The 23462-nt window shown below is 42.0% G+C and overlaps 1 protein-coding gene and 1 pseudogene across 1 annotated transcript in view; both read left to right on the forward strand.

Moving 5' to 3' along the window:
* The window catches only part of LOC126336250 (nose resistant to fluoxetine protein 6-like), a 304641-nt gene that overhangs the window by 196334 nt on the left and 84845 nt on the right, over positions 1-23462 (forward strand). Inside the window, exon 8 of the mRNA XM_049999743.1 lies at positions 1905-2073. Coding sequence (XP_049855700.1) covers positions 1905-2073 — 169 coding nt within the window. The remainder of the gene's footprint in view (positions 1-1904; positions 2074-23462) is intronic.
* On the forward strand, positions 18367-18484 carry LOC126337240 (5S ribosomal RNA; annotated as a pseudogene).

A 23462-nucleotide genomic window follows, 5' to 3' on the forward strand; every position in this document is an offset into this window, starting at 1 on the left:
TTAGGTGCCGTGTGTCTACAGACGTGGTGCCAGCTTCCTCCAGCGACCCGCCTAGGCCTCGTTGCTTCCATGTCATGAAGGTTCTCCGCTGTTATCCGTGCCAAAGGTGGACATACCGGCTATTAGGTGGTTGTCATTTTGTTCAGTCTATAAAAATGTTTCTCATATTAAAGCTGATATGTAGTTATTGTTCTTGAAAACTGTATAATCAAATTTTGTAGTAATATGAAATTTTGCAAAATCACCCCCCCCCCAAGTGCTAAAAATAAGAACTTACGTTACAACATAAATTAAAGAAGCTACATACATCGATGTGCAACAAAACTGGTTTCTGAAACACCGTTTTTGGAAAATAAGCTGTACACAACGTGCTGTTAGAGTATTTTCTACATACCTAAGTAATATACGTAAACATTTACTATTACTCTCGCCTTTTATTTTACTTATCTTTATTTCATTTTTTTAAATTGTTATTTCACGTTTTACACTCTTCTTTTAGTTTAACGTTTCACGTATGTGTATTTTATTAATTGAAATAATAAGTAACTCATTATTATGACACACAATTATTACAATAATGATAATCTGTAAATAAATGCTTAAAAATAACGTTTTCTTCAGCAGGATTTTAAATCGTTACGGGTGAGCCCCTCAATACCCTGATTTGTATCAGGCATATTTCAGTACATTGATAAGCCTTGGCGAGAGAATTTATAACGTACTAGTGACTGCCGATTGATTATATTGTTTCTCAAATGGTGACCGACATCATAATCATTCATTAAAACTAGATCTGAAAGTCTTCTGTACGGTTCTGTCACACTGACAACCCCAAGAAACTGACAATAATACAGATTTTTCTGCGTCACTAGGAAAGAAAACATATTTCAAATATCTTTTGACATGGTCATGCGATCACAAGGACATCTGGGGCTTCAAAAAGAGATTCTCGAATTCTCGGTCTAAACTTACCTTTAGTTTCTTTTAAAACTATGAAAAGGAGGGCGGTGACTGCGGAAAAACCGTTTTGACCATCATACTGAGAAAGAGGAACTTGTTCATCTGGTGATCGCATAGGACTCGACGTCACAGGTACGGGCGTGAAATGTATACGGATTTCGTTGCTGAAAGGACTTTATCACAAGATTTTTCAGATCTACTTCTGTTGCATGATTATGATGTCAATTTCCACCTCAGATGCAGTATAATTAACCTCCGCTTGAGGAGCAATATAACCAGCCTGCATTCACAGTGCACAATCAATTCTCTTCGCCAAGGCTTACCGAGGTATTGAAATATGTCTGATACAAATCAGAATACTTAGAGGGTCACCAGCTCCGACAATATGCAAGAAGCAGGAAGCAGCAAGTCGTCCATAACAAGACGGAAACAGCTGCAGAAACAGAAGGTCTTGGCGTTCAGTTGAGCGGAGCACCCTTCGACAAAACTCTGCCGCTTGATCTCCGCATTGGTCAGGACGCTATGCCTCCAAAGTATTTCCTGTAGACGTACCATCACTCTAACAGCCAGGGACTGTAGTAGCCTTTGCAACTACTTAGCGATTCAGAACTGAAGTGAAATGAGTAATTTAGCCGGCCGGTGTGGCCAAGCGGTTCTAGGCGCTTCAGTCTGGAGCCTCACGACCGCTACTGTCGCAGGTTCGAATCCTGCCTCGGGCATGGATGTATGTGATGTCCTTAGGTTAGTTAGGTTTAAGTACTTCTAAGTTGTAGGGGACTGATGACCTCAGATTTTAAGTCCCATAGTGCTTAGAGCCATTTGAACCATTTTTCGAGTAATTGAAGCGTGGTTATTTAACAAACACCTGTTATGTTTTATAACTACGTTTTAGAATAAAGAATTTGGAGTGATAAATAGGAACATGATTTATTCTGTTCATTCAGGTTAACGCCGCTATACGCGCTAGTGATATTGTTCCACTGTGGCGTGTTGCCTTACATGGGCTCCGGACCATTCTGGAAGTCCACCGTGCTTCAGGAGCAAACCCGATGTGAGACCAACTGGTGGACCAACATCCTATATGTCAACAACTACATAGACCCTGCTAAAATGGTAAGGCTTTTCATCAATGGCTTATTACGAAGTTTAGTCACATATCATGAAATATGCATTGGATATTGATGAATGCACAGGTCATATAGCATATGGGGCGCATAAAACTTGTAAGATTTAATATTTTCCTCGTCTTAAGGCAAAGAAGGTAGGCAACTCATTTGCTAAATACTTTGTAACTAAATCATCCTATAATGTAGTGCCAAGCCAGTAGAATAACGCCAAAAACGTGGTAGCCACCAGCATATTAATGACAGAACATTCATGGACGAAAGCTCATTTATAACAAACATGAATATATACGAACATTTCCCTCCCCCCCCCTCCCCCACTGCCCCTTTTTTTTTTTTCGAGCATGAACGGTGCGATAAGTGGATCTAGTAGATAATTAGCTCCCTCTGTTACTCATTCTGCAGTATCCTTCAGGACAAAGAATTCTAAAACAGACGAGCATATGAAGTACATGCGTTAATGTTGAAATACATTTTATGTGGCAGTATTACACATATTCAGTGGGCACTGTTCTTTTATAGAATTTAAGAACCTCATATGCATTTTAAGGAAAGATGATGACTTGCAAAGATCAATACATTATATCAACAAAATATTTATTCCATATAATACGCAAATACCGTATGGTGTTAACATTAAAATTGTTCTTCATAAAAAAATATCGTACCAGGTAAACCATTTTAATCAACGGTACCGTATGTTTATGTTTTTTGAATACTTTTACGATACAAAAAATAATGTTACCAAATTTAGCACTTTAAGTGGAACAATCAACATTCACTTGACAACTAAATTACAAACAATAAAAAGAAACAACCACGAATGAAAAGTTATCTTCGTTGCAGTAAGGAAATGTTTCATGGGCTTAGAATAAGAAATATGTAATATATATCATTATGTAAAATGAAGTTAATAAGCGCTGCTAAAGTAAAGGAAGGAACAAACGGAATATAAAATGAATGCATCAGACCAGAGCTTCATGTAGGCAGCGTACAACAAAGGATGAAGGACACGGAAGTGGACTGGACACCTGCAAAGAATCTATCGTAAAAGACTGTCAACAAATTTAAAAAATTCAGTACATAAAAGAGATCTTGTCAAACCAACGAAAAAGTGGGGAACTCAAGACGCAATAATGCCCTAATAAAGGAAGGAAGGAAAAAAAAACAACGATACAACAACAAGAACTTCGTGTGCCAATTTTGAAATGTGTGACTATTACGTTTTCACTGCGTAGTTATGTTGAATTCCTCCTTGATTTGTACAGTTTACTTTGACAATATGACTCTTGTTCCTACGATTCAAGAAAGAGTTTGGCGGGCAGAAGACTTGTCGAAGTGTATAGATCTTGTGTCACTTTTGCCACATTCTCTTACTAGTTCTTGTAAAGACCTTGCCACAGACAGGGAAAGAAATGTTGATAGCGTCAAAGACTACAGTCATTCGGAAAAGAAGGACTAATGTATGACTATATAATATCGTACGTAAAACCAACTTTATAACTAATATAAAAATATTTTTAGTTTCACATAACTAAAATTGTTCGAATTGTATTGTAAAGAAATGTAAATTCAAGATAATTGTTGAAAAATTGATGATGTACATGAAAGAATACACAAAGTGGAAAGCACGCTTTATAAAACTTAGAATATCTACATTAAAATGTTTATCTAAAACCTGAGTATGTTGGGATACCTCCTAATATCGTGTCGGACATTCTTATGCCCGCCTTAGTGCAGCAACACGATGGGGCAAGGACTGAAGAAGTCCCCTTCTGGAATATTGAACCATCAGCCTCTATAACCGTGCATAATTACGAAAGTGTTGCCAGTGCAGCGTTTTGAGCACTAGCTGTCCTCTCGACTTTGTCCGATAAATGTTCAGTGGGATTCATGTCGGTCGATCCTGTTGGCCAAATCATTCGTTCAAATTGTTCAAAATGTTCTTCAAATGAATCGCGAACAACTGTGGCCGGTTGACGTGGGTGCATTGCCACCCATAAAGGTTCAATCGTTGTTTGGGTACATGAAGTCCGTGTATGACTGTAAATAGTCTCCAGGTAGGCTAAAATAGCCATTTCCAGTCAACAATCGGCTCAGTTTGAACAGAGGACCCAATCAATTCCATTAAACACAGTCCGCACCATTATGGAGCCACTACCAGCTTGCAAAGTGCCTTCTTGGCAACTTGGGTCCATGACTTCGTGATACTGCACCACTCTCAAAACATACCATCGGCTCTGACTAACTGAAAGCGGCACTCATCTAATCAGGCCATGGCTTTCCAGTAGTCTTCAGTTCAACTCATATGGTTACGAGCACAGGAGAGGCGCTGCAGGCGATGTCGCGCTTTTAGCAAAAACACTTGTGTCGATCGTCTGCTAGCATAGCCCATGAACGCCAAATTTCATCGCACTGTCCTAACGGATACGTTCGTCCTAATTCACATATTGATTTCAGCAGTTATTTCGAGCAGTGTTGCTGGTCGGTTAGCACTGACAACTCTCCGCAAACCCCACTGCTCTCAGTCGTTATGTAAAGGCCGTTGGCCACTGCGTTGTCAGTGGTGAGAAATAATGCCTGAAATTTGGCGTTATCGGCACATTCTTGACACTGCATGTCGCGGAATATTGAATTCCCTAATGATTTTCGAAATGGAATGTGCCATGCGCCTAGCTCCAACTATCATGTCCTGTTCCAAGTCTGTTTACTTCCCCTCGTGCGGCCACAATCAGGTCCGAAACCATTTCACATGAATCACGTGAGCACAAATGACAGATCCGTCAATGCACTGCCCTTTTGCACCTTGTGTACGCTGTACTACTGCGAACTGTACATGTGGAGACCGATGTCCCTCGACTTTTCTCACCTCAGCTCATAAAATGATGGAAAATATTAATGAAATTGAATGCGTATGCGTGCGTAAATATTGCATAGAACATTATGTCAGTCAATTTAAAAGGAGAATATTAGCTTCACATTACAGTAAAGAAATCAAGGTAATAAGACATAGTGATGAAATGTGTGAGGGCTTACAAAAATACAAATTACAAAAGAAATATCTTAAAATATTTCTGGTCGTATCTAAGGACCTGTTCGTACTGCTCATCGAGCACTGTGCTCTCTTACGTGACAGGGAGATGAGGCAGATCCAGGTGGAATCTACGCGTTGGTGTGATGTCCCCTGGTATGGAAATCTTAACTGTGGTTTTCTGGTGTTTTTCCCAAGCTCGTTTTGGCAAATGCCAGATTCCTTCCTATTTCCGCCTAAGAAAACACGTTAAACAAAAACTTAAAACAAGATTGCACACAGAACAAAGATTAGACAATACACTGACACATTGCAAACACGAATTTTCCTCCTGTACTTAACCGATGACGGGGATGCAGGAATTGCATCCAACCGAAGAGTTAAAATAAAGTTTTTATATCACAAACAATTTAAAAAGTCGAAATTTGCGATCAGGGGACTACGCTAAAAGAAGTAAAAGAAGACAGTGATCTCGGAGAAGGGTCAAGTTACACCATTTAAATGATGTGAAGAATGATTTGAGAAGAAGCGACGAAAGGGAAGGGAAGGAAACAGGATTTTTAGGCAGATAGTGTTAGAACAGAGTGGCAAGAGGCATTTGTATGTCTGGGCGGAATAAGTTAACACTTTAACCTACGAGCAATATTAACTTGTTTTCATGACACTAGGGGTTCACTGTACCGTGTCTTTACCGTTGCTTATGGAACTGCCCATCTCTCCGACGTGTCATTCCGCATCACGTATCAATAATGAAAAGAAATTGATCAAATGGCTCTAAGCATCATAGAACTTTACAGCTGAGGTCATCAGTCCCCTAAACATAGACCTACTTAACCCTAACTAACCTAAGGACATCACACACATTCATGCTCGAGGCAAGATTCGAACCTGCGACCATAGCAGCCTCGTGGTTCCGGACTGAAGCGCCTAGAACCGCTCGGCCACCGCGTCCGGCTATAAATAATAGAAACAGGAGTTCAGTACAATGTTGTCTTAAATGCTACTATTAACTTAATATAAGAAAAAATGAAGCAATTAAAAATGGTTGGAATGCCTGTTTTATTATTATTATTTACGTTATTCTATGTCCGTACAGAACATTTTATAACCCTACTATTTCTCCGGCTAATTAGGCTAACCTGTGGGGTAAAGGTATCTGCTCCGAAGAATAATGCAAAACCAAGGGAAACAGATGAAGTTAAAACCGAATCGCCACTGCTCAGTACTTTAGCAATGACGATTAGAAACAAAGTTCGCTTAACTTTATACATTTTTATTAGGTTAAGTAATTTTTAATGAACAGTAGGTAGCGTAAAATTTGGAAAAAAGGTTTTCAAAGTATGTCATTAATGAAAATAACCAACGGTCGCCAGTTCCTCACCGGAACAAGAATAATTAAACTGAAACAGAACGTCATATTCGTAAGCAATCTTATGTGAGAATAGTGATTGTCGTTATGACGTAGGAACAGTACCTAACGCACACTTTCAAGTACTTCGCACCACACGAGTTGCAGGGGTCAGATAATAACCAAACAGCAAACACATACAACATATTACATTTCAAATATCAGTCAGAGTAAGATTATTTACTGGCTGTGCACAGGAACCTCTTGTTACGTTACTCACCGTAATACTGACTGTTGTAACCGTAGCAAGCAGAAGGATTGTCTGATTTTACTCATGGTAACGACTGTCAATTACCTAGCAGTTACTTTGATGCTTCTTTGTAATAAAAGTTACAAATTATGCCACAAGCTATAAATTAGAACCGTGCTTTGACAATGAAAATCAGTGTCCAAGTTACGTAAAGTTTTATTACCATTTTTTTTAAATGAAAGTTACTCTATTCTTAGCAAATGAATTAATACCGGCTTTTGCATCATTCTATTTCTGACATTAATCACACTACAGCCAACGATTTCATTATTACGTAATCTACATCTACATCTACATCCATACTCCGCAAGCCACCTGACGGTGTGTGGCGGAGGGTACCCTGAGTACCTCTATCGGTTCTCCCTTCTATTCCAGTCTCGTATTGCTCGTGGAAAGAAGGATTGTCGGTATGCTTCTGTGTGGGCTCTAATCTCTCTGATTTTATCCTCATAGTCTCTTTGCTAGATATACGTAGGAGGCAGCAATATACTGCTTGACTCTTCGCTGAAGGTATGTTCTCAAAACTTTAACAAAAGCACGTACCGAGCTACTGAGCGTCTCTCCTGCAGAGTCTTCCACTGGAATTTATCTATCATCTCCGTAACGCTTTCGCGATTACTAAGTGATCCTGTAACGAAGCGCGCTGCTCTCCGTTGGATCTTCTCTCTCTCTTCTATCAACCCCATCTGGTACGGATCCCACACTGCTGAGCAGTATTGAAGCAGTGGGCGAACAAGCGTACTGTAACCTACTTCCTTTGTTTTCGGATTGCATTTCCTTAGGATTCTTCCAATGAATCTCAGTCTGGCATCTGCTTTACCGACGATCAACTCCTAATGCGTACTCCCAGATAATTTATGGAATTAACTGCTTCCAGTTGCTGACCTGCTATTTTGTAGCTAAATGATAAGGGATCTATCTTTCTATGTATTCGCAGCACATTTTCCAAAAGTTGGAAAAACAATGTTTTGATTATCTAATAAATTAATGTTCACTTCTTTTTCAGTTCATTTTCTGATTATCTCGGTTCATACAAAGGGGTAGCATGGATACTACTTGGATAATGACTTAGGAAAATTATTTACGTGACAATATGCACGAAAACAATGTTATTTAAGTAATAAAATTCCAACTACGCTGGTCGTTCTATTACACTTCTATTTATAAAAAGTCTAGATCTTACTTCATTTCATGCTGCCGTTTGTTTGTGAGTGGCTTCATTTTAGCGGTAAATAGGGCACAGGTTGATCTTTTTGCGATACCATAGGGCTCACCGTATCCTTCATGTTAGTTGCTGCATTTGTACTGTGCCCAATAAATGCCATAGCTTGCCCATATTAAACATCCGCCAAAACAATCATTTCAGTTTGCCCTGCTCCTCCCTTCGGAAACAGACTTTTTGTCTCCGCACTTTTGCATAGCCACACCGACGAATCCAAACAAACGATCGTCTCCTAGCGACTCCCAACTGCTAGTTCTTTGGCGCGCTCGCACGGCCAGCGATAATGCATTTACAATTTATTACACTCTTTGACAATACCTTTTCTCTGACTAGGTCAGCGTGTTTACAAAATCCTAACAGCCCATGCGTATTCTCTTTCTTAAATAACAAATAGTACTTGTAACTTGACAACATATTTACAAGAATAATATTCAGAACAACTAATGAAGCAAACTTCGCACAAAATGTAGGAATTGTATGATCATCCACAGAGTTGCAGTGTCACAATTTTACTTCATAGCTTATGATCAAAACGAAAAACGTAGTAGCAGACTCTTATACTTACACAGCTCTTGTAAGGAACTGAGCACTGGCATAACGATAATGATGTTTGCCCACCAGGCGACTTATTCGAATCGTTCTTAATTTTCTCTCGTCAGAGAAATACTTGTTTGATAATAAACCTCCTATATGCACTTCATACATGTTCTTCCTTTACATTTATTTAATATACAAGCTATCACTTAATGACATTGAAGATACTAACTTAAACTGGTGTTCGAGAGAGGCAACAACAGAATTCTTATTTGTCACTATATGTTTTCACATATGTATTTGCTAACGACGTGACATTGGCTGCAGTGTCCTACGCGGAGGAAGAACAAAACTGTCGAAGTATTCGTAACAAAGTTCCAGAATTTATTGTCCTCCAGGAAAGTTCTCAACCCCAAATTATTTTTCGGACTGAGAGCTGGCTAAAATCCGGAGTAAAAAGCTCTGAGATATTTAGCGAGACTTGGAATGTTCATCGGAAAGATTGGACGCCGTATGAGTGGGTGTCTTCGTTGTAGTTAACAAAAATATTGTCTCTTGAGGTTGAAATTGAATGTGATAGTGGTTGTCTGGTCGCACATAACAAGTCTAGGTGGAAACAAGTTAACTGTTGGATGTTTTTACCGACCACCCTACTCCACTGTGACAGTTTTAGAGTCATTCAAAGAAAGCTTATGGTCAGTTATGCATTAATACCCACATTATACAATACTAGTTGGTGGTGACTGAACCTACCGACTACAGATTGGGGCGTGTATGGATTCATTGGAAGGGGTACAGACAGATAGTTTAGTGAAGTACTTTAGAACTCGTTTTCCGAAAACTGCTTTGAGCAGCCATTTCGGTAGCCCACACGCATTGGAAGTATCTCGTAGCTACAAACAGACCGGAACTTATCGACGGTGTCAGTATAGGGACGGGGATTAGTGATCATGAGGTCATCATAGCTACTGTAGTTACGAAAGTTAATAAATCATTCAAGAGGGCTAGAAAGTGCAGATAAGCAGTGTTAGCATCTCACTTAGACAATGAACTGTAATCATTTAGTTCCAGAATGACGGCCTTAGAGGAATTATGGACAAAGTTTAAACAGATCGTAAATCGTCAATATCAATGTAATTCTCCAACAGCTGTGTTACTATGATGTTATTTTAATTTTGAATGCTACCAGTTTCAGTATTTCACTAGGCGATCTTCAGGCCCCATATATATCTCTTCAAATAAACGATAATGTCATATAGTGCGGTAAATCCATGGTTGTCATGAATTCAAACGTTCTAGTAGAGCTTCATTCAAGACTTGGTAGTTGCTAGTATTTTATTGATGTTGACAGTTACTTAACTAGCCGGTATCCCCTCCCCATGATGATCACCAGGGATTGATTGTAAATCGTGCACTGGACAAGTATGTACCTAGTAAGTGGATTAAAGATATAGAAGACCCCCCCCCCTGTCGTTTAATAACGAAATTCGGAAAATGCCGAGGAAATAAAGGTTCAAAAGAGGACGCCCAAATGACGACAGGCAAAGATTAGTAGAGATTCGAGCGTCTGTGAAAAGAGTTAAGTGCGAAGCATATAAGAGCTACCAGCGTAATACCTTGGCTAAAGATCTGGCGGGGAACCCGAAAAATTTCTGGCCCTACGGAAAATCGTAGAACGATTCTAAGGCTTCCATCCAGTCACTCGTTGCCTAGCCTGATGTGCAGTAAAAGATAGCAAAACGGTGGCTGAAGTTTTAAATTGCACGCTCAAGAAATCGTTCACACAGGAGAATGGGGCAATCGTACCGTCGTTTGAACATCGCACAGAGTCCCGGTATGGATGACTTACGAGGTGCATTCAAGTTCTAAGGCCTCCGATTTTTTTTCTAATTAACTACTCACCCGAAATCGATGACACTGGCGTTACTTCTCGACGTAATCGCCCTGCAGACGTACACATTTTTCACAACGCTGACACCATGATTCCATGGCAGCGGCGAACGCTTGTTTAGGAGTCTGTTTTAACCACTGGAAAATCGCTGAGGCAATAGCAGCACGGCTGGTGAATGTGCGGCCACGGAGAGTGTCTTTCATTGTTGGAAAAAGCCAAAAGTCACTAGGAGCCAGGTCACGTGAGTAGGGAGCATGAGGAATCACTTCAAAGTTGTTGTCACAAAGAAACTGTTGCGTAACGTTAGCTCGATGTGCGCGTGCGTTGTCTTGGTGAAACAGCACACGCGCAGCCCTTCCTGGACGTTTGTGTTGCAGTGCAGGGAGGAATTTGTTCTTCAAAACATTTTCGTAGGATGCACCTGTTAGCGTAGTGGCCTTTGGAACGCAATGGGTAAGGATTACGCCCTCGCTGTCCCAGAACATGGATACCATCATTTTTTCAGCACTGGCGGTTACCCGAATGTTTTTTGGTGACGGTGAATCTGTGTGCTTCCATTGAGCTGACTGGCACTTTGTTTCTGGTTTGAAAAATGGCATCCACATCTCATCCATTGTCACAACCGACGAAAAGAAACTCCCATTCATGCTGTCGTTGCGTGTCAACATTGCTTGGCAACATGCCACTCGAGCAGCCATGTGGTCGTCCGTCAGCATTCGTGGCACCCACCTGGGTGACACTTTTCGCATTTTCAGGTCGTCATGCAGGATTGTGTGCACAGAACCCACAGAAATGTCAACTCTGGAGCCGATCTGTTCAACAGTCATTCGGCGATCCCCCAAAACAATTCTCTCCACTTTCTCGATCATGTCGTCAGACTGGCTTGTGCGAGCCCGAGGTTGTTTCTGTTTATTGTCACACGATGTTCCGGCTTCATTAAACTGTCGCACCCACGAACGCACTTTCGACACATCCATAACTCCATCACCACATGTCTCCTTCAACTGTCGATGAATTTCAGTTGGTTTCACACCACGCAAATTCAGAAAACGAATGATTGCACGCTGTTCAAGTAAGGAAAACGTCGCCGTTTTAAGTATTTAAAACAGATCTCATTCTCGCCGCTGGCGGTAAAATTCCATCTGCCGTACGGTGCTGCCATCTCTGGGACGTATTGACAATAAACGTGGCCTCATTTTAAAACAATGCGCATGTTTCTATCTCTTTCCAGTCCGGAGAAAAAAAATCGGTCTTAGAACTTGAATGCACCTCGTAGTAATAAGTATCCGTGGCAATGAGAAGCAACTGAAAGAATTGACAACAAATACGTCGCCAGGTCCGGAGTCCAGGTCGCGGCAAGACAAATGCTTTACGTCATTGTCCCCTTACTTAGTATTTATCTAGAATGTCTCGACCAGCGCAAAGTGCCAAGCGACAGGAAAAAAGCGCAGGTGACTCCTGCATAAAACAAGGGTAAAAGAACGGACCCGCAAAATTACAGACCAATATCCTTAACATCGGTTTTATGCAGAATTCTAGAGCTTATTCTTAGTTCGATTATAATAAATTTCCTAGAGGCTGAAAAACTCGTGCTCACGAATCAGCACGGCTTTAGAAAGCATCGCTCATGCGAAAGCCAGTTTGCTCTTTTCTCAAATGACATGCTGCGAACTATGGAGGAAGGGCAACAGGCAGATTCCATGTTTCTAGATTTCCGAAAATCATTCGACGCAGTACCCCACTAAAGACTATTAATGAAGGTACGAGCGTACGGGATAGGCTCCCAGAAATGTGACTGGATCGAAGACTTCTTGAGTAATAGAGCACAGTATGTTGTCGAGTGTTCATCGGAGACGGGGTAACACCAGGAATGCCGCAGAAAAGTGTGATAGAACGTTGTTATTTTATATATACGTAAATGATCTGGTAGACAGGGTCGGCAGCAGTCTGCAGTTGTGTGATGACGTTGCTGTAATGTTCAGGAAGGTGTCGAAGGTAAATAACTGTAGATTGATACAAGATGACCTAGACAAAATTTCTAGTTGGTGTGGTGGATGGCAGGTGGCTCTTAATCTAGAAAAATGTAAAATAGTGCCGATACGTAGGATGATCAAACCCGTAATGTTCGGATGCAGTAACGACGTTTAAATATCCGGGCGTATTGTCGCTAAGCGATATGAAATGGAACGAGCATATGAGGATTGTGATAGGGAAGGCGAATAGTCGACTCCGGTTTATCGGAAGAAGTGTAGTTCATCTGTAAAGGAAACCGCATATAGGAAGCTAATGCGACCAGTTCTTGAATACTGCTCAAGTGCTTGGGTACTGCACCAGGTCGGTTTGAAAGAAGTCATCGAAGCAGTTCAGAGGCGAGCTGCTAGATATGTTACCAGTAGGTTCGTTAAGTATTCAGGTGTTACGATATGTTTCGGGAGCTCAAGTGGGAATCCCTGGAGGGAAGAAGACATTAATTTAGAAGAACATGACTGATAAAGTTTAAAGAACCGACATTTGAAACTGACTGCAGAACGATCCTACTGCACCGAACATACATGCCGGGAGCAGTAAGATAAGACACGAGAAGTTACGGCTCATCCGGAGACATATAGATAGTCATCTTTCCATCGCTGTATCTGTGTAAAGCAGGAAAGGAAATGATTAATTGTAGTACAGGGTACCTCCACCACGCACCGTACGGTGGATTGCGTAATATCTATGTAGATGTACACTCCTGGAAATTGAAATAAGAACACCGTGAATTCATTGTCCCAGGAAGGGGAAACTTTATTGACACATTCCTGGGGTCAGATACATCACATGATCACACTGACAGAACCACAGGCACATAGACACAGGCAACAGAGCATGCACAATGTCGGCACTAGTACAGTGTATATCCACCTTTCGCAGCAATGCACGCTGCTATTCTCCCACGGAGACGATCGTAGAGATGCTGGATGTAGTCCTGTGGAACGGCTTGCCATGCCATTTCCACCTGGCGCCTCAGTTGGACCAGCGTTCGTGCTGGACGTGCAGACCGCGTGAGACGACGCTTCATCCAGTCCCAAACATGCTCAATGGGGGACAGATCCGGAGATCTTGCTGGCCAGGGTAGTTGACTTACACCTTCTAGAGCACGTTGATTGGCACGGGATACATGCGGACGTGCATTGTCCTGTTGGAACAGCAAGTTCCCTTTCCGGTCTAGGAATGGTAGAACGATGGGTTCGATGACGGTTTGGATGTACCGTGCACTATTCAGTGTCCCCTCGACGATCACCAAAGGTGTACGGCCAGTGTAGGAGATCGCTCCCCACACCATGATGCCAGGTGTTGGCCCTGTGTGCCTCGGTCGTATGCAGTCCTGATTGTGGCGCTTACCTGCACGGCGCCAAACACGCATACGACCATCATTGGCACCAAGGCAGAAGCGACTCTCATCGCTGAAGACGACACGTCTCCATTCGTCCCTCCATTCACGCCTGTCGCGACACCACTGGAGGCGGGCTGCACGATGTTGGGGCGTGAGCGGAAGACGGCCTAACGGTGTGCGGGACCGTAGCCCAGCTTCATGGAGACGGTTGCGAATGGTCCTCGCCGATACCCCAGGAGCAACAGTGTCCCTAATTTACTGGGAAGTGGCGGTGCGGTCCCCTACGGCAATGCGTAGAATCCTACGGTCTTGGCGTGCATCCGTGCGTCGCTGCGGTCCGGTCCCAGGTCGTCGGGCACGTGCACCTTCCGCCGACCACTGGCGACAACATCGATGTACTGTGGAGACCTCACGCCCCACGTGTTGAGCAATTCGGCGGTACGTCCACCCGGCCTCCCGCATGCCCACTATACGCCCTCGCTCAAAGTCCCGTCAACTGCACATACGGTTCACGTCCACGCTGTCGCGGCATGCTACCAGTGTTAAAGACTGCGATGGAGCTCCGTATGCCACGGCAAACTGGCTGACACTGACGGCGGCGGTGCACAAATGCAGCGCAGCTAGCGCCATTCGACGGCCAACACCGCGGTTCCTGGTGTGTCCGCTGTGCCGTGCGTGTGATCATTGCTTGTACAGCTCTCTCGCAGTGTCCGGAGCAAATATGGTGGGTCTGACACACCGGTGTCAATGTGTTCTTTTTTCCATTTCCTGGAGTGTATATGTTGCACTTGAACAAGGCGTCTGTGCGGTGAAGAGGGAAGTTCAGTGCGAACGCAGCGGTAAAAGCGCTCTTTTCATCCTAACTGATGCAAAACAATTTACTGGTCGCCTCCAGCAACTTGTGTCCGCTCGAGGACAATCTTTTAAAAGACCACATAAACTCCTTGCACATAATTACATCTAATGAAGCCTAGGAAGCTCACAATTTCGGCAGTTGTGTCTGATCACGACTCTTTTAGCCACTGTATTGAGAACTGAACGTGAAGGAAGCTCTAAACATGTCTGCATTCCAAAGAGTTAAGCACGGACGAGTTTCCTGACATTTGTGTCAGCCGTAATAGAGGTCACAACTCAGGTGCAGATGCCAGCGAGAGAGCAATCCACCGAGTTACTACAGCACTCAGGATTTCATAGCCATGGTGCTGCCGGAAAGCCACTGATCACATGCATGAATGCGCATCGCCTGCTAAAGTGATACCAAGAGCGCCATCATTATTCTGAAGAGCGCTGGAAGGTGTTACGGCGTTTGGTAATGAGACATGCGGATATCTAGCGAACGGTATACAGCTGAGTGTATTGACGCAACGATGACATGCACAGAAGCGATGAGATGACCTGAGGTCGTTTGCTTACATGATTTAGGCACCCGCCATTAGTTTTATTCAATGGCAAAATTAAGTGTTGAAAAAAAATTATAAACTTCAGTCAAGCTTCCCACACGGAGGTAATTGTTTGGAGTCGGATCTTAGCTGTATCAGCACGACAATGCTCCTCTCCGTAAAAAAAAGAACGCTGAGTCGATCATTTTTTATTTTCTTCAGAACACGGGGCAAAGACCCGATCCGAATCCTACCAAACATTTTAGAGTAGAATGCAGCACGGTTTTGTGGAACATCAATCAGCGCTGGCAAAAATTATTCTTCTTGCTTCAGGAAGATCGGAAGCTAAAAAAGACTTAAAAATCAATTGTTATTTCACCCTTTAAATGCTGAATTTTTAGAAAAGAAAGATCTCATATGGAACTAGTGATCAAAAACATCAAAAGTATGAAATGGAATTTCTCATACGCAATATACAAGGTGTTGCACAAAGATTAACCCGATTTCATCCGATACTACATTTGTTGGGGTAGACTTTATCTTACGTACAGGATTACAATGATTTCATCTTGTAGAGAAAGATCCAATTTCAAAAGGGTACATCTCTTAAAGGCGTGCCCATACAACCTTGGGGTTCATTTTTCAATTACGTTTATGGTCCAAGTTTTCATTTGCCCCTCACAAATGTTCCATGCGCTCTCTACTGAACGAACGACCAATAACTCGATGATGGTCGAACACGGGTTTTCACGAACAGGCCTAAAGTTACCAGATTCACCGAAACTGCTATGTGATGTCGCCTCTCACCCAGAGTTGCTGGAAGGGGAGGCACACAGAGGGAGTCTTTCACAAACCCCGCACAACAATGACATTCTATAAAATCAGGCGACCTTGGTCGCCAGTGGTGAAATGCGAAATCCACTCTCCAGTTACGCTGTGGGAAGCGCAGTGCCATGTCGATAAAAACCAGTAACAGTAACTATAACTGAATCACAGCTGTTGAAACGGAGAAGGTGAAAACTTGGACCATACTGGGACTCAAACCCGGATTTCCCGCTTTGACGGACGTCTTAACAACTTCAGTTGTCTAAGCACGCTTCCCGTCCAAACCAAATTCCCATCTTGTCGTACACTACATAAATAGCATCCCCTGTCCGTTATCCTCATTGTTCGCAGATTCCCGCTGATTCCGCAAGAGGTCAGACGAATAGTGCACCCGCACATTATCATTCATTGCTGTCAACACCCATATATTTATATGTGTTGTGTCTGTTATTTTGGCCATGTCCGAATGAACAGATACCTGGTACGATCACGCGTAAATTATAGGGTGTTTCAAAAAGAATAATCTGACTTCAAGAATAATATAGTATGTTGACAAAAATATACTATAAACGTGGGATGAACTCAAAAAATCTTGAAGTTTTGTCTATGCTATTACAAATGCTCTGTGTCCAGCAGCAGCAGCAGGAACAACATCTACACGATAGCTAAATTCGTCATAATCTTGACACAACGTATAGAAATTATGGTGGCTGTTATTCTGTTCTTCACTTCTTCTATGTCACGAAGTAAAGAGGAGATGAACACACTTTCCATCACATATCCCCACAAGAAAAAATCGCCTGTGGACACGACTGACGATCTTGGAGGCCAAGTGTGCAGGGCAGCTGTAGCCACCCCCCCGTCGATCTGCTGTCGTCGACTTCTCTGACGTGAGACATTGATGATGTTCAAATGGTTCAAATGTCTCTGAGCACTATGGAACTTAACATCTGAGGTCATCAGTCCTCTAGACTTAGAACTACTTAAACCTAACTAACCTAAGGACATCACACACATCCATACCCGAGGCAGTATTCGAACTTGCGACTGTAGCAGCAGCGCGGTTCCGGACTAAATCTCAGAGAAACGCTCGGCCACAGCGGCAGGCTATTGATGTTGTTATCTAGCTCTATTTGTTATTGTTTTGATTTCAATAGAATTTCAAACAGCTTATTGATAATGATATCTCCAGATGGCCTATTTACCACACTGGTAGGCTTACTTTCCTCACAAGTACCTACAGTTTCGAACTCGTCACTTTCGGTGCAGTCATTACTCCTTATCGAAATACTTGTAATCATATTTGACATTTCAGGATCCAACAAATCCCCTGTCCTATTAACATTTAAATTTGCCACCCGTTTTCATCCACGCTCGTATCTGCTCTCCATAAAGTTCCTAGACTTGTATCTAGATTCAATCTTAAATGGTATACCCGTTTCAATGTTGTAAATATATACTCTCAGACTAACACCAAAATAATAATACACAATGAATACAGTATAAGTCTATCTACTTACACAGTTTGTGTGTCATGGACCTGCCTCATTTATCCACGCAATTAAAATTAAAAGGAAGCACAATGAGGTACTGTCTTTACACATTCAAGCCCAAGCCGGAGTAACACAAGTAAATTATTTCCTACCTTCCGTACAGCTTCTGACGTCACGTAGTTCCAGGAGATAGGCTCCTCGTTGTCTGTCGCACTCGCAGATGCGATCTTCCGTCCGCAATCAGATCGTGTCGTTGCGCTTGTGTCGTGAGTTGTCGTAGTGAAGAATGTGAAACATAAAATTGCAAGTTTTCAGTCACTGTCCATTAAGCAGTCACTTCAATTATAGTTCACCACTGTTTAGTACGTAATAATTGTTTTCATACCTTTTATCGAATCACGCGTTGGGCGCCAGCTGAGAAAAATGGTTTTTAGGAAAGAAGAAAATTTCAGTAGAGAAGTCTGTAGGCAAGGGGGGGGGGGGAGGGGAGGGGTAGGGAGTATTGTTAGGAAGTATTGACGAGAGTGAGCTGCGGAATAGATAGTTATTGTCGTAGAAGGTGGTCCATTAGCTGTCTTTCGATGTTTGAAAGGACTCTTAATTCCTCTAATAACTTGAGGAAGATGGTTCCAAAACCGGGTTTCTGCTACTGGATAGGATTCAGAGAACATGGCAGTGTTGTGCTGTGGTACAGAGAAAATTCTAATTTGTTGACAACGAGAATTTTTCTTTGTTGTTTTGACAGTCGAGTAGGGGTTGAAGGTAAATAAGGAAAGCAAAGGTTGAGAAGACGACAGAGAAAATGTGGAGTATGATAGTTTCTACGCTTATTGGAGCGTAGCCATCATAATTGTTTGTAGGCAGGAGTGATACTGTGTCAACGGCCTTGCCGCAGAGGTAACACCGGTTCCCGTCAGATCACCGAAGTTAAGCGCTGTCGGGCTGGGCTAGCACTTGGATGGGTGATCATCCGGTATGCCGAGTGCTGTTGGCAAGCGGAGTGCACTCAGCCCTTGTCAGGCAAACTGAGGAGCTACTTGATTGAAAAGTAGCGGCTCCGGTCTCGGAAACTGACATACAACCAGGAGAGAGGTGTGCCCCTCCGTCTCCGCATCCAGTGACGCCTACGAGCTGAGGATGACATGGCGACCTGTCAGTACCGTTGGGGCTTCATGGCCTGCTCGGGAGGAGTTTAGTTTTAGATACAAATGTATCCCACACGAGCATCCGTCATCAGTCCCAGCTGACGTGATCCCGCATGCGGAAATCCTTGGAGAATAGGATCATCATAATGAGGGATGGGGAATATCAGTCACTCTACTAGTTTGCTTATATGCTCGAGTGGAAATACTTATTCATATTTTTGTAGTAATTCAAGTGACGCTGACACTTTCTTACAGACTGCAGTTGTGTGTTCAGTCCAGTCTAAGCGATGGTCCAGAATTATCCCTAAGTTCTTTGGAGAAGAAGAAAAGGATTTTTCCATGCTGTTTAGAACTGAGGCAGAATAGCTTCTCTGTTCTAACGGGTAATAAGTCTTTTGTGAGCGACTAAGATTGCACGCATGTTAGATGCGTAAGTTTCAACGTGTAAATGATATTTGTAATGGGAAACAATAGTCAACACAGCATTAAAATATAATGAGAAAAATAATGGGCCATATACTGTCTCTTATGGAATCCCTGACACTCCATTTCTCACTCTGACCTCTTTGTGCTGATCATTAGACGCTGTTGGCATGATGTAAGGTACGGTTTGAACGATTGTACAGCACTCGAAGAAAGTTTTGACTTCTGAGTTAAGCAAGTAGAATTTCAAGATCGACTGTATCGAAAGCTTTGCTGAAATCCAAAAAGCACGTAATAGTCTCCTCTTGTTCGTCCAAGGCTTGTTTCAGTTCATCAGTTACTTTTATCAGAGCATTCGTCATCTGCAGGTTTTCTGGAAACTTGACTGGGATTCCTCCAGAAGATCATGGTGAAAGTCCAACAGACAGTCATGAAGTGCTCGTTAAGCGTGTGGCACCTATCGGCGACGTGTTTTTCGTAACCTTGCAACCAGTTGGCAGAAAGCGTTTTGCAGCAACCGGTCACATTTGGCACTCAGCTTCAGACCGGCGTCGGGACTTGGGCAGGCTGTCCGGCTGTGTACGGCGATCCACCGCGCCCGCCAGGTCGCGCGCGTAGCAGCCCTGCGCCGTAGATGGTGCCAATCAGATCACAAATAATGTACGGTTTTCTATTTCTTCCAAATCACAAGTGAAGTAACGTGAAGTAAGTGCACAGTAAATTCATAAACGACTTCAAATGTGCATACAACGTTTGTTTATACAGTCATAGCACTTTATCTTCTTTAATTGTGGTGATGAGGCTATCCTTCTTTAAGATACAGATTCAGATGTTTGTTTTGAGAAGCATTTACTGTTGATAGTATCAAAGTTCTTGAAAATGCCTAGTTGTGCACTTATCCCGCTAAAGTGGGGCAAGTGCTCAACATACCCAGTGAAAGTTCTCTTTTTAGTTGGCAGTAATGTCGGAGAAAATGTCCAGTGGAACATATTCTGATATTTATTTTTAAGGCTGAAGCTCCAAAGTTGGATTAAAGCTTTTTGATCTTTCAACTTTTTTGCTTTGATGTGTCATAATGCTTATGGATCGCAAGAAAATACGCAGCATTAAAAGCAAGATTTATTGTGTCAATGAATATATTTTAGTGATGTATCATAGAAAACAGTCTTCCTTCATCAGCATAAAGGGTTGACATAGGGTAAAGGCGCACATATTTACGCATAGTACAGCTTATATTAAAGTAATTTTACAAAAAAATAAATGACAACCAAATATCCAGTCATTAAAACAGAAATATTTTCCCGTCCTGGAGAAATTGTTGTTCTTGAGGAACGTAATCTCCTACCTCCACAACTTTAGCTTTTGAAGGATGCCTAGCAAATCCTGTCTCGTCTAAATTAAAAATCATATTTGATGTATTTTCAAGGCCAAGAGCTATTACGGTAAATTCAAGAAGGTTGAAGTAGGAATTGATAATGAGTGGATCGACACAAGTTTTTCTGCAGGTTTCAGTGTTTTGTAATTTTTAATAGATAAATTATTGCATTTCATGGGCACATAGAGACAAACATTTTGTTTGTCATTTGTGAATGGCGTTTTCAGTTTATTACTTTTAACAAACCCGCTTTTCAGCGACTAAAGCTCCTGTCTTGACAGTTCAGAACTGTACGTTTCCATCTCAGTTATTCCTGCTTCCATGCTCTTTCCGACGTCAGGCGGATTTGGCCGTTCTTCTACCTTTGAAATGATCTCTTAATGTAAAACACGGTACATTGTATATCTTAGAAGCGCGATATGTATTCATTCGGCCAGATTACAAATACTCCACAGACGCTTTCAGAACTATTGCCGTATACTGCTCTCCTCTCTTCGTTTTCCTACCACAGTGTACTTTAATTGAAAACGTTGAAAGCACTTAAAAGGACAATATTCACTTACTTGAGAATCCTATTCGTTACCTACTCACTCATTTTTTTTCTACATTTTGGCCTTGTCCACAAATTACAGTGCAATTGACTCACTATTGAATTTTGTGGAACAAGTGCACATCAAGGCCTCAGCCTTCAACACAAGGAAAATAACTGAAAAGCTAATGCATTTGTTGTTGTTGTGGTCTTCCGTCCTGAGACTGGTTTGATGCAGATCTCCAAGATACTCTATCCTGTGCAAGCTTCTTCATCTCCCAGTACCTATTGCAGCCTACATCCTTCTCAATCTGCTTAGTGTATTCATCTCTTGCTCTCCCTCTACGAATTTTACCCTCCACGCTGCCCTCCAGTACTAAATTGGTGATCCCTTGATGCCTCAGAATATGTCCTGCCAACCGATCTCTTCTTCTAGTCAAGTTGTGCCACTCCTCTTCTCCCCAATTCTGTTCAGTACCACCTAATTAGTTATGTGATCTACCCATCTTAATCTTCAGCATCCTTCTGTAGCACCACATTTCAAAAGCTTCTATTCTCTTCTTGTCTATACTATGTATCGTCCATGTTTCACTTCCAAACATGGCAACACGCCATACAAGTACTTTCAGAAACGACTTCCTGACGCTTAAATCAATACTCGATGTTAACAAATTCCTCTTCTACAGAATCGCTTTCCTTGCCATTGCCAGTCTACATTTTATGTCCTCTCCTTTCAAGACACTGTCCATTCCGTTCAAATGCTCTTCCAATTTCTTTGCTGTCTCTGACAGAATTACAATGTCATCGGTGAACCTCAAAGATTTTATTTCTTCTACATGGATTGTTAAACCTACTACGGACTTTTCTCTTGTTTCCTTTACTGCTTGCTCAATATACTAATTGAATAGCATCGGGGAGAGGCTACGACCCTGTCTTATTAAGACTCTAAGTCTACAAATGCTAGAAACGTATGTTTGCCTTTCCTGAATCTTTCTTCTAATATAAGTCGTAGGGTCAGTATTGCCTCACTTGTTCCAACATTTATACGGAATCCAAACTGATCTTCCCCGAGGTCGGCTTCTATCAGTTTTTCCATTCGTCTGTAAAGAATTCGCGTTAGTATTTTGCATCCGTGACTTATTAAACTGATAGTTCGGTAATTTTAACATCTGTCAGCACCTGCTTTTTTTGGGATTGGAATTATTATATTCTTCTTGAAGTCTGAGGCAATTTCGCCTGTCTCATACATCTTGCTCACCAGATGGTAGAGTTTTGTCAGAACTGGCTCTCCCAAGGCCGTCAGTAGTTCTAATGGAATGTTGTCTACTCCTGGGTCTTGTTTCGATTTAGGTCTTTCAGTGCTCTGTCAAACTCTTCCCGCAGTATCATATCTCCCATTTCATCATCATCTACATCCTCTTCCATTTCCATAATATTGTCCTCAAGAACATCGCCCCTGTATAGACCCTCTATATATTCCTTCCACCTTTCTGCTTTCCCTTCTTTGCTTAGAACTGGGTTTCCATCTGAGCTCTTGATACTCGTGCAAGTGGTTCTCTTTTCTCGAAAGATGTCTTTAAGTTTCCTGTAGGCAGTATCTATATTACCCCTAGTGAAATAAGCCTCTACATCCTTACATTTGTCCTCCAGCTATTACTGCGTAGCCATTTTGCACTTCTGTCGATCTCAGTTTTGAGTCGTTTGTATTCCTTTTTGCCTGCTTCATTTACTGCATTTTTGTATTTTCTCCTTTCATCAATTAAATTCAGTATCACTTCTGTTACCCAAGGATTGCTACTAGCCCTTGTCTTTTTACCCACTTGATCCTCTGCTGCCTTCACTATTTCATCCCTCAAAGTTACCCATTCTTCTTCTACTGTATTTCTTTCACCCATTCCTGTCAATTGTTCCCTTATGCTCTCCCTGAAACTGTGTGCAACCTCTGGTTTTGTCAGTTTATCCAGGTTGTTGTTAAAGTACAAAATCAACAGTATTTTCTCACGGTCTCAAAACTGAAAAAGCTGCAAACAATCCTATGAAGACGATAGATTAAAGTAACGCGTTTGGGAATGCATGCGTAGCTTCTGGAGATGCGCCTGACACCAGCAAACTCTAACTGAGACATAACGAAACATATATAGTTCGAACACACATAGTTCACTATATGATCACGCGGCGGCAGATCTGTAGAAAACATTTCAAGAAAACTCGCTCTTAGCTAACCAGACTTGTTGACTTTTTAACGATTTAGCCAACATTTAGTACAGCAAATTAACCCATAGTTATAAGAACCGAAGGGCATGAAGGGAATCAGACAGGGTTGTAACGTATCTTCCATGTTGTTCATTCTCTAGATAGAGCGAAGATTACAGGAAATCAAAGAAAAATAATGAAAGGGAAATAAAGTCCACAAGAAAAGGTAAAATTTTTTAGGACTACCGCTGTCTCTGCAGTGCTTCCACAGTCTGCAAAGGACTTTGACGATAAGCTGAATGGAATG

Source organism: Schistocerca gregaria, chromosome 2, assembly GCF_023897955.1.
Source record: "Schistocerca gregaria isolate iqSchGreg1 chromosome 2, iqSchGreg1.2, whole genome shotgun sequence".
NCBI classification, from domain to species: domain Eukaryota; kingdom Metazoa; phylum Arthropoda; class Insecta; order Orthoptera; family Acrididae; genus Schistocerca; species Schistocerca gregaria.